Raw genomic sequence first — 12,175 nt, 5'->3', positions numbered from 1 at the left:
CATGAATAATAAAAGATTCCTACCATATTTAGAATTTTTAGAAACTATATTTCGAAATTAAAATTTTTTATTGTTAACACCCACCCCCGCGAACCTTATTAGAGGTAATTTATTGTAAAATCCGCTCTAAGATCATTTCTATATTACATATAGAAGACTCTCACTAAATTTGGAGTCTATAGGAGCTATAGCTTGGAAATTGAAAATTTTCATTGTTAACGCCCCCGCAATCTTCTTTGGGGTGGGATATCGTAAAATTTGTTCATTAATCATTTTTACATCACTTATAGAAAATTCCTACAAAATTTGGAGCCTGTAGGAGCTTCAGCTGGAAAATTAAAAATTTTAATTGTTAATACCCACCCCCACAACCCCCTGTGGGGTAAGCTATCGAAAAATTCGTTCATAGACTATTTCTACATCTCTTACAGAAAATTCCTACAAAATTTGAAGTCTATAGGAACTACAGTTTAAAAACGGGAATTGTTCATTGTTAACGCCCCCGCAATCCCCTTTGAGGCATGAATTTCTTAAAATCCGTTCTTAGCTGACCTCTACATAGCAAAAGTAATATTCCTACCAAGTTTCACGTTTCTGAGTCCTATGGTTCCCGAGATTTCGTGATGAGTGACTATATAGATGGGAATCCTTCGATTATCATCGAAATTTTTATTTTTTAGCGGACTTTTTAAAAATTTTCTTGCATACAAAACTTTCTCCTGACAATTCTGAAGATAACAAAAAAAAATAGCCCAATCGGTTCAGCCGTTCTCAAGTAAATTAAAAAAAAAATTAATTTAAAAAAAAAAAATTAATAAAATTTCTCATCTAAAAATAAAAATATTTATTTAATGCTGTAAGATGGACGGCGGAGTTCATAAGAAAATTTGTTTTTCATCAGTTATTCCACTGGGTATAAGTGGAAGTGGGTGGGTGGGAGTGTGTGAGTAGATTCTTAGCTGAATGTAAAAGAACATAATCCGTTTAATATACTCCGTTGAAATTCATGAAAACAAAAGAATCAAGAGAAAATGCTTGTCTTTTGTTTTTATTAGCGGGATAAATGTTCATAAAAGTAAAACAGCAATAAAAAATGGAGGAACGTTGGAATTCGAAAAATAAATAGGCATAAACCATCTAGGAAAAATTTCGCATCGAATGGTCGTAGTTTCATGTCGATACGATCAGTAGTTTAGGCGTTATTGAGCCTCAAACGAAGACCATTTTCATTAGATATATATATATATATATATATATATATATATATATATATATATATATATATATATATATACTTGCGGACCCGACAGACGTTGTCATGTATACACGTCTTAAATTTAGAAATTTTAGGAATGAGCTTGTATAGTTAAAAACATCATGAGTTAACAATATGCAATGGGCATTCTTCAATAGTTAACATTTTCGTAAATATAAGCCCGTTTTGATTTTATACTCATCAAGAGCTTTCATTTGAGTACCCACATGCATTTTTGATATATTTTATATATTTATATATTTCACAAATAACATATATATAAAATATATAAAAAATGTTATGTGGGTACTCAAATGAAAGAACTCGATGAGTGTAACATCGGGATGAGCTTATATCTTTCCAAACTTCAATAATTAAGAAATGACATTGTATCTTGTCAACTAATGATATTTTTAAAGATATAAGCCCATCCCGGTGTTACACTCATCAAGACCTTTCATTTGAGTACCCACATCAATTTTTCATATATTTTATACATTTATATATATATATATATATATATATATATATATATATATATATATATATATATATATATATATATATATATATATATCAAAAATGCATGTGGGTACTCAAATGAAAGCTCTTGATGAGTGTAACATCGGAATGAGCTTATATCGTTAAAAACATCATTAGTTAACAAAATACATTATCATTTGAAAGAACTCGATGAGTGTAACATCGGGATGAGCTTGTATCTTTCAAAACTTCAATAATTAAGAAATGACATTTTATCTTGTCAACTAATGATATTTTTAAAGATATAAGCTCATCCCGATGTTACACTCATCAAGACTTCTCATTTGAGTACCCACATGAATTTTTCATATATCTTATATATATGATATTTATAAAATATATGAAAAGTGCATGTGAGTAGTCAAGATCAACAACAATCTATAAATAAAAAATCTATTAAATAAACATTTTCTCGTGGACTGAATTGTGAATCTAAACCATTCTGGAATCCACCGGAAGACACACAAAAAATTTCATCAAAATCGGTCAGAAGAAATATATATATAAAGATTAATTAATTTTGAGATTTTTTTTGTAGAACGAAAATTCATCCTTATTTTATTTATTTTAAAAACTCCGAACGCGGATGTTTTTCGGAGTGAAATTCGAAATCACTCTGAAATCACTCCGCAAATAAAAACTCCGAATTCACTCTCTACGCGGAGTGATTAATTACTTCACTCCGGAACTCCGAGTGATGGGAGTGGAATTTACTCCCGATTCACTCCGGATTTTTTACAGTGTATTTATCTTCGAGCAATTTTATTTTATTTATTAAATTAATTTAATAAGTTTTTAAAATAAATATTTTATCAATAAATTTATTGTTTAAATGATCGAAAAATTATAAAGAAAAGTGTCTGATAAAAAAGCCGTAAAAACAATGTTATTTACTAGAAAATGGAAATAAAAAATTTAATGATAATCCAGTGTTTAGATACGAAGCCTAGAAATTTTTTACGACCCTTTTCGTCCCGAAAATATTACGACACCCTTTTGTCATACCTGCTGCCGCTATTTCCATCAACATCATCATCACCATCACCATCACATTTCTCCCTTACTCTCTCTTCTATTACTCACTTAAATGAAAGCTATTAAACGATACACGGTAAATAATATCTCGGGTTATACATCATTAATTTGCCAACCACGAGTCGCGCTTTAATATATTGTATATTTTTTGTTTTATTTCTCATAAACATATTGGGGATACTTTAATATTATTATGCCCGGGTCTATCAAATAACTCAACAAGATCTGGATCTTTCGACTCGCTTCCAATAAATTATAATATCCCTAATCCTTTTTTATTTGTGGTCAAATAAACCCATTTTTTTACCGAAAATAAACAAATACTTTTGTGGTTCTATAAAGATAAAATATTGAACCTTTTTCATAGAACACAGCCTAAGTATTTTGGTCAAGTAAAAAATTTATGCTCAGAAGAATTTTTCAATCAACTTTACTGTCCGGCTTTTAAAAAAATTTATCATATGATAAATTTGTATGATTGATTATAATAATAACAATATTAATCTACGGCCGTAAAAAAAATGAAATTATAAAATGAAAAAACGGAGTATATAAAATATGAATAAATATAAAATATAATAATTTTATTCCCTAAACCTACGGCAGAAAGATCCACGTGGTAAGCCCTGTGTTTTCATTGGTCAATTTATTATATTCCCCTCTTCATTCTTGAGCTTGCGGTTTACTTACTTTATCATTGGGTTTAGTATATATTTGGACACCTTCTGACGCAGATCAAATTTAACCCGTATACGGAGCACATATATTTCCTATTTTTATTTCTTATATTTCAATTATTATTGATTCATTGATAGATTGTAAAAATAATTGATTAACTGATTGAGTTTTAATTAATGTATTGGTGAACCTGAAAGATGGACGAAATAGAGTTACATCCGGCTTACACCGACGACAGTGGGATTATTTCCGGTGATCTCGGCTCCGCTGACTACGAGCATGTAGTCAGTGAAGAACGTGATGATAAAAATAATAGAGATAATGCACGACCGAGGTACAACAAAAAAAGATTACGGTTTTTACAGCATTTGATAAATAGTTGCCTGTTTTTTCATAATCTTTAAATCTTCGTAGTAAAACTCAGTTTGTCATAAGACATTATTATCCAGAAGGTAATTGGGGATGGATTATAATTACCGTGAGTGTGTTAATTGGAATAATTGCGACGGGTGTTCATGGTGCCGCTGGAATATGGCTTATAGAGACTGTTAGAAATTATTCACAGAATTATTTAGATGTAGGTGCGTTGTATTTCTTTTTAAATAATTATAATTATAACTATTAATTATTATTATTACAACCTCTTAGATAATTAAAAAAATTAAAAACAATTTTTTAAAGAGACGCGCGGTTAATAATTTAAGGATTATAAAATAATTAAATTAGGGACAAAATTTAATTTATTTTCTTAAATATTCGGGAAAATATTTTCTATTGAAATAAAAATTCAACAGTTAGTATTTTTAATTTTTTTTCCAAGTATCTTTACATTACCTGTCAGCTGAGAATTTTAAAATGATTGACACTTTCGCGTAATAAAATTAATGGTAGCTGTTACGCGATACTGTTGACTCATCATTGCATTAACTTTAAATCTAGGGCAAATAAATACTCAAGTGGTCAACATTTCCTCTCTTTTACAAAGTTAAAGATAATATATGTGTCAAAAAACAAAAAAAAAAGAATTTTTCTAACTCAAAAAAAAAAACTGTCAATAAAATAATATTATTTTATAATAAAAAAAATTTTTTTTTGATTACAGGATGGCTGGGAGCAATGTCAACGGGTGTCGCTTTATTAATTTCTCCTGTGACAATAGGGTTCTGCCGGAGAAAAAGCACTCGCGTGACAGCGGTACTTGGCGGTCTGGTGACAGCGTTAGGATGTTTATTTACGTCATTTGCAACACAATTCCATCAGCTTTTTTTCAGCTATGGCGCGGTAGTAGGTAAGCCGAGATATAATAATATAAAAATAAGGAAATAACGGAACCATCGTACACGTTTACACTTTATATTTATTCTTCATACCTTTTACCTTACCTTACACTACATATTAATGTTGTATAATTTATTGCACACTTAAATAAATAAATATATAATATAATTTAGGCGTAGGAGTCGGTATAACACGAGATTGCAGTACCCTGATGGTAGCGCAATATTTCAAACGCAAACGAGAATTCGTTGAGATTTTTATCGTCTCAGGAAGTGGTTTGGGCATTGCTATCATGTCGGCGTTCATCAAAAGTATTATTGGGTAGTATAATATTTTAATAATAAAAATGAAAAATAATAACATACTTTTTAATATAAAATGATAAATAATTGATATTTTTTATATTATACGCTTTCAGGAAAATTGGCTGGCGCTTAGGGCTCCAAGCAGTCACAGTAACTGTCTTCTCGACATTTTTTTTGGGGACATTTTATCGCAGTGCTTCGCTTTATCACCCACAACGACGGGCTATTTTGCATTTAAAAAATCAAAAGCGAAAGATAAAAGAAAAAAACAAAGTTGACGACAGACCGCCCATTCTTGATTTTACTACTTTGAAAAGCAAAACTGTAAGAATTTTATTGTTGTCTACTGGAATTTCCGCTTTTGGGATAAACACGCCTATTTTTTATCTGGTAAGTTATAACATTTAAAAAAAAAATTAATTTTATTCAAGAGAAAAATTCTTGAGTCAAGAAAATTATTTTAAATCAACTTAATTTTTTTATGCAGGCACAAACTACATCTGTTATGTTTAATAATTATAATTTTTTTTTTTTTTTTTATTTAAGGCGCATCAAATAGAGGAAGAAGGACTAGGAGATACGGTGATTCTACTACAAGCGTATTTAGGATTGGGCTGGACGGTAGGCTGCGTAACCTTTGGACTTTTGGTGATAAGGCAGAATGTCGAGTGTCGAATTGCGCGGCAATATTTGGTCCAAACCGCGGTGTTTATCTGTGGAATTTGCATACTGGCGCTTACTACTGTTCAGGGTAATTACTACGGGTATGTAATGTTTACCTGGATCTATGGAATCTTCTGCGGTGGATATCATTATAGTCTGAAAATGTACACGTATGAACGAGTACGAGCGAGAAATTTTGTACGCACTTGGGGGTTCGTTCAATGCTCACAAGCTATTCCTATTGCGATCGGCGTTCCTATTTCAGGTATGTTTTTATTATTATTTTTATTAAATTAGGAGAAAAAAATTTTAAAGGATTAAATGTCCAATTTTTTATAAATAATTTTTGTTGAAAGTTTTAATTATTTTTGTTCTTTAGAATTAATGACAAAAAAATGATAAAATTGAATTTTAGTATTGATAAAAAATAAATTAATAAATTTTCAAGCTCTCAAAATAAAATTTTTAATGAAATAAAATTTTTTTATAATTATAAATTTTCATTTTGAAGAATAATAAAATAAAATTCAAGTTTATTTTGGATACAAAAAAAAATTCAGTAAATGAAATAATAAATTCACAAGCTCCCTCACAAAAAATCTAACAGAATTTATCCTAATTAATAAAATGAATTACAGGGTACATAAACATCAGTTTTGGCAATAAAGCTGGTTATTATTTTAGTTCAACGTGCGTTTTAGTTGGTAGCTTTACATTATTTTTCATCGACTTACACAAACGGAACCTATCCAAACATCGAAGTGGAAAAACCAACGGCATTAAGCACACGTGTAATTCAAACTGCCCCAAAAAACGTGGGTTATCATTTAATCAAGAACCAGAAAACGATAACACACCCGGTGCCGGGGCTGTGGGCTTCAATACGAGCTCCGAGCATCCACCGGCTCTAGGTAATTATCCCTCTTCTCAATTATTAACCCAAATTTACCAACTCCTGTACTTCCATAAATAACAATTATTTTGCAGGTGAAAGCATAAATAAAATAAGCGTCGACAAGCCCGAGCTGACCTGTATTTCCGAGGAAGGTATCGCGGACATGGATTTACCCGACAATATCCTCGACGACATCGAGTATATCGGCGACTGTATAACCTCCTGCAATAAAGTCGAAAACTATTTGATGCTCTCCGAGTTCGAGAACAATCTTATTGCCGAGATGCCGATAATAATGGACCGCAAAGGACGGAAGTGGTCACTGGCTCGGTCAAAGAGTATCAAAGCTAATCAAAGCACCGCGGGGCCCTCCACCAGCCAGAGTATCCTCGACGAGGATGACGTCAAGTCTAAATGGCTTTTGATGCCCGCTCCGATTAATAACCGAGCTATCACTGTTATCGAGGAAGCCAGCACGTGAGTAATTAGTACCTACACTACAAACTAATTATTGTTACTAGCAACCTTGCAGTCACTATGTGACTTCCGTGACTTGTAAACTATAAATAAACAAAATTTTGCTTTATTAAATAATGACTTTTGTTAAATTGCACTGTACTTTCTTAACTATTGATGTTTTTAAAGATATAAGCTCATCCCGACGTTACACTCATCAAGAGATTTCATTTGAATACCCACATGCATTTTTGATATATTTTTCGTATATACATATATATAATATATATAAATATATGAAAAATTGATGTGGGTATTCAAATGAAAGGTCTCGATGAGTGTAATGCCGGGATGAACTTATATCTTTAAAAATATCATTAGTTGACAAGATAGCAATGTCAGTTCTTAATTATTGACATTTTTAAAGATATGAACTCATCCTGACATTACACTCACCAAGAACTTTCATTTGAGTACCCACATGCATTTTTGATATATTTTTTATATATACATATATATAATATATATAAATATATGAAAAATTGATGTGGGTACTCAAATGAAAGGTCTTGATGAGTGTAATGTCAGGGTGAGTTTATATCTTTAAAAATGTCAATAGTTCACAAGATATAAGGTTATTTCTTAATTATTGACATTTTTAAAGATATAGGCTCATCCGGATGTTAGGCGACTGCGTGGTCGAGCGGTTTAAGTCTTAAACTGCCGTACAGCAGTCGCTCAGGCGTGGGTTCGAGCCCTGGCAGTTGCAATTTTTCTGCGATTTTCCGGGGCTTGCTTCCTTGCCGACTGTACCTTGATCAGGTCTCTGTGGTTTCCTCGGTCACTGTGCCCCTGTGCTAATGGGCGGGGCACAGGCAAATGCGGGTACAGACTGTAAGTCGGCCACAGCCGCAAAAACGGAGGGAATAGTAGGAGGGACGTAAAAAATTCCATATGTCGAGGCCTTGAAGGCTGACGCGTGAGGTCCTGCTGGAGAAGAGGAAAGAGGAAACAAAGCGGAGGAATAGCTACAGGATTATATAAGAGGAATAGCTACAGGAGGAAATAGCTACAGAAGTAGCTTGGAGGGGGCCTGGTACTACGAAGTAATGCTAACGCGGTCCCGCAGTATCAGGTACAAGAGAGGGGAGGGTTTTAGTGAGTAAAAATCTCACACTACCGGCAACCACATCATCAACATCTAGCCGGTGTCTTATGAAGACTTCTCTCCTCTCGCCCAAAAAAAAAAAAAAAAGCTCATCCGGATGTTACACTCATCAAGAGCTTTCATGAGTACCCATATGCATTTTTGATATATTTTTCATATATACATATATATAATATATATAAATATATGATAAATTGATGTGGGTACTCAAATGAAAAGTCTCGGTGACTGTAATGTCGGAGTGAGCTTATATCTTTAAAAATGTCAATAGTTCACTCGATACAAGATCATTTCTTAATTACGTATCTAGAGATTGAGTATTTTCAAATGCAGTCTAAATACTTATCATAATAAATTGACTATCGGTGAGAATAATATGAATCCTTAAAAAGGCACAATTTCAAGTCAAGACTTTTGCAATGACATTAAATTTCACTAAAAAATTAATTTTCAATATTGATAAAAAAATTAGATAAATTATTAAGTGTGAAATTATTTTCTATTTTTAATAAAAGTATATTTTCTTTTCCAGGTCGCAAGTCGAGAGTTGAAAATTTGGAATGTAGATAAAAAATTAAAACAATTATTATTAAAAAAAAAAAAAAAATGATGGGGTAACCAAAAACCGAAATTGAACTTTATAGTTAATTATTATTATTATAAATTATTTGTGACAATAAATGTTCAATTAAAATCACCAAATAATGATAATGGAGATAAATTGATGACTGCCAGATAAACTAAACTGTAAAACACCAATTGTCCGTCCAGTCGTTGAGACATTATAAAAAATAATGTATAACATCATTGAGGTGTCTGATGTAGACTTTATTATTTATCGCGCCCCGGTTACGATCATTCACAAGAGTATTAAACTAGTATAGTATGTTAGTGTATAAAGTAATAAATTTAACAGGACAATACTTTTATTAATGACAGACACTATTAATATTTTTTTCAATGATAAACCTCCGTTTTGTTTTATCTAGTCAATTCATTTATATTTATGAATACACTTTTTTGTCATGTCAGTATTTAAGTCTATAAGCAATAGAAGTATTTATAAGAATAAAATAAGTTTGTTTATTTATTTGTATTGTTATGGATATTGATATTAATATTAATATTAATAATGGTTGAAAATAAATCTCTGAGATTAAAAGTTATTTAATAAGTTGATTGAATTATAAAAAATTAGGACAGAGTGTCTGTTTGGAGTTTTTATATTTTTGGCGATTAATCTTAAGCCCAGAGGGTAATAATAAAAATATTAATAATTATGATCGTGATATATATATTTATCTGTTTGTTAAAAATATTTTAGATGGAACATTTAGATTTGTTTATTTTTCTACTGTCGAAGATAAATTTCAATGATTAATTCGGAACTGACCTACAAGTAAGTATATAAATACAAGTCACTTGAGTTTGTCAGAACTGTTTGAGTAGATAATCAACGGACAATGAGAGGAATCATAAAGATCAGTCTTGGGGTTCTCATCGTGGTCCGGATAATAAATTCAGGCGGACAAGTGTTGGCGAAAAAGTCTAACAACGATAAATTTGATTTGTCGGCGATAGAAAGCCGGAAAATAGCAGTAAAAAGTGATCGACTTTGGAATCAAGGAATTATTCCCTACATAGTCAAGAAAGCTCTTGCTTGGAAACATAGCTGGTTTGTTACACGCGCGATTAAATTCTTAAAAACTTGTGTTAATTTTATTAACTATGAACAAGATCAACATCCAAATTATATGCTTTTTACTAAATCAGACAAGTAAATATTTTGTTTTTTTCTATTGTTATTTTTTTTTTTATTAAATTAGTAATTATTTAATAATTAAAAAATTTAATAACAACCACAACAGTAGATTGGGAAAATTTCAAAATGGAAAAAATACTGTAAATATCAGTAAAAATTTTGAATATAAAATTGTTGTCCGTGAAGTAGGCCATGCTATGGGTTTTGTTTTTGAAAACGAGCCAGAGTATGAAAAGCTCATAAATAAAACAGGTATATTTATTTAATTATGAAATTATAAAAGTAAAAAAATAATTAAATTGCCTGTTAAAATTTTTTAGATGAAAATTCGGATATGGTTTATCAGTGTCCAAGTGAGTGCAAGTATTAAGTTAATTTTAACAGTTTTTTCTAAATAAATTGATATTTATGAAATATTATTTATTATAGGTTGTGGAAAAACACTGCAAGAGCCAACTGGAACTTTTGGGACACCTGTTGACTCAAATAATTCCTTGATCAAAGGAAATGGTACTGAAATATGTGAATAGAGAATATCTGGCGCTCGCAGTGATAAGATAGTTCTGAATATTGAGTCGATGAATATTTACAAGACTCCGAATTGTACGGTGGACTACTTTGAAGTTAGAGACGGATACTGGAGTGGAAGTCCTCTGATAGGTATTTTATTTTAATTTTAAATTTTTTATATGGACTAGTATTTAGGTTGTGAATATTTTTTAATTTTTTAAAATTATTCAGATAGTTTAATGAATAAAAATTGTTGTTTTAAATATTCTAATGAATTAATTTTAAACTGACTTTTGGAATTTTCATTCCAAGATTTTAATTGCATTAAAATATTTAAATTAATTAATTAGAATGTTTAAAACAACAATTTTTATTCATTAAATTGTCTGAATAATTAAAAATTTTTTATATAGGCTAGACTTTTGGTTGTGAATATTTTTTAATCTATTAAAATTATTCAGACAGTTTAATGAATAAAAAATTGTTGTTTTAAATATTTTAATGTAATAACAATAACAATTTCGAAATGAAAATTTCAAAAGTTAGTTTAAAATTTATGATATTCAATGAATTTGTGAAGGATAAAAAAATTCATAACCCAAAATTGAGAACCTACTTGAATAAAACAATAAAAAAATTTGTAATAATAATAAATATTTAATTTTCCGTAGGTCGTTTTTGCGGGAATGAAAGTATACCGCCTATAAAATCCCAGAGTGATCGTATGCTGATGACATACGTAAAAACAAGCGATAAAAAAGATTATTACGGCTTTATGGCAAGTTATTACAAAACTTGTGGCGGCGATGTTGATATAAATAATAACTTTGTGTTTCTGGAGTCACCTAACTTCCCGGACAACTATCCACCAAATTCCCAATGCGCTTGGAACATCAGCTATCCACAGAATAACACACTTCGGATAATTAACTACTTCTTTAACACTAAAGAGTCCTCAGGATGTGAGAATGATTTTCTCGAAATACGCGATGGTTTTAATTTTGACTCTTCTCTTATTGGACGATACTGCAAAACTCATATGTCTTCTAGGACAAACGCGACTGGAGGGAATGTACAGTTCAAATTTTCCGGTAAGACTCCTATTAAAGACTCGGGATTTAGTATCTTGGTTAGAGCCACCGATAATCGTGAAAAGAAAGTAGAATTGGAAACGGAGAAACCGATGCCTGGCTCGGCGAGTCATCAAGTTTTTAGCTTGGGCTTTATATTTTTAATTTCTTTAGTATCATTATTAAATTGAAAATTTTTGTTATTGATTTGTCAAATTTTCAAGATTAAGTTTTCATTTTTCCGAAATTTTATTAAAATTCTGTGATTAAAAGTTGCAAAAAAAAATTTTTTTGAAATTTTCCTGAAGAATACATTATTTTTAATAATATTAAAATCAACAGACATTTGAAACTTTTTTCGATTATAACAAATAAACTGATTAATAAAAAAATTATTTTAAAAAATTTACTTTTGTAATTTTTTTTTATATCTACAAATAGAATTTTTTTAACTAAACTTTTTTATAATAATTTAATTGTCATGAAAATTCTACTAAACTATTAAATGTCTTTTAACTTCAATATTATTATTTTTATCATATTATTGTAAGGAAAAA

The 12,175-nt window shown here is 30.3% G+C and overlaps 2 protein-coding genes and 1 long non-coding RNA gene across 4 annotated transcripts in view; all 3 read left to right on the top strand.

Moving 5' to 3' along the window:
* Nucleotides 1-9,331, top strand: part of LOC123269024 (monocarboxylate transporter 10) — a 34,158-nt gene extending 24,827 nt beyond the window's left edge. For both annotated transcript variants that reach the window (XM_044734516.1, XM_044734515.1), the window contains exons 2-8: nucleotides 4,614-4,799; nucleotides 4,963-5,110; nucleotides 5,208-5,484; nucleotides 5,641-6,022; nucleotides 6,396-6,668; nucleotides 6,745-7,129; nucleotides 8,809-9,331. In XM_044734516.1, coding sequence (XP_044590451.1) covers nucleotides 4,614-4,799; nucleotides 4,963-5,110; nucleotides 5,208-5,484; nucleotides 5,641-6,022; nucleotides 6,396-6,668; nucleotides 6,745-7,129; nucleotides 8,809-8,827 — 1,670 coding nt within the window. In that variant the 3' untranslated portion in view covers nucleotides 8,828-9,331. The remainder of the gene's footprint in view (nucleotides 1-4,613; nucleotides 4,800-4,962; nucleotides 5,111-5,207; nucleotides 5,485-5,640; nucleotides 6,023-6,395; nucleotides 6,669-6,744; nucleotides 7,130-8,808) is intronic.
* A 95-nt stretch (nucleotides 9,332-9,426) lies between these two features.
* On the top strand, nucleotides 9,427-10,053 carry LOC123269330. Its single transcript, XR_006510383.1, has 2 exons — nucleotides 9,427-9,531; nucleotides 9,601-10,053. It is a non-coding gene; the product is annotated as an uncharacterized LOC123269330 (long non-coding RNA).
* An 81-nt stretch (nucleotides 10,054-10,134) lies between these two features.
* Nucleotides 10,135-11,847, top strand: LOC123268929 (bone morphogenetic protein 1 homolog). The gene is made up of 4 exons (XM_044734391.1): nucleotides 10,135-10,290; nucleotides 10,359-10,391; nucleotides 10,468-10,698; nucleotides 11,220-11,847. The coding sequence occupies exons 3-4, from the start codon at nucleotides 10,617-10,619 to the stop codon at nucleotides 11,807-11,809; spliced, it is 672 nt and encodes a 223-aa protein (XP_044590326.1). The 5' UTR covers nucleotides 10,135-10,290; nucleotides 10,359-10,391; nucleotides 10,468-10,616; the 3' UTR covers nucleotides 11,810-11,847.
* Nucleotides 11,848-12,175: the final 328 nt, after the last annotated feature.

This window comes from Cotesia glomerata, linkage group LG7, assembly GCF_020080835.1.
Source record: "Cotesia glomerata isolate CgM1 linkage group LG7, MPM_Cglom_v2.3, whole genome shotgun sequence".
NCBI lineage: Eukaryota > Metazoa > Arthropoda > Insecta > Hymenoptera > Braconidae > Cotesia > Cotesia glomerata.
This window is presented reverse-complemented; position numbering and strand designations above follow the sequence as displayed.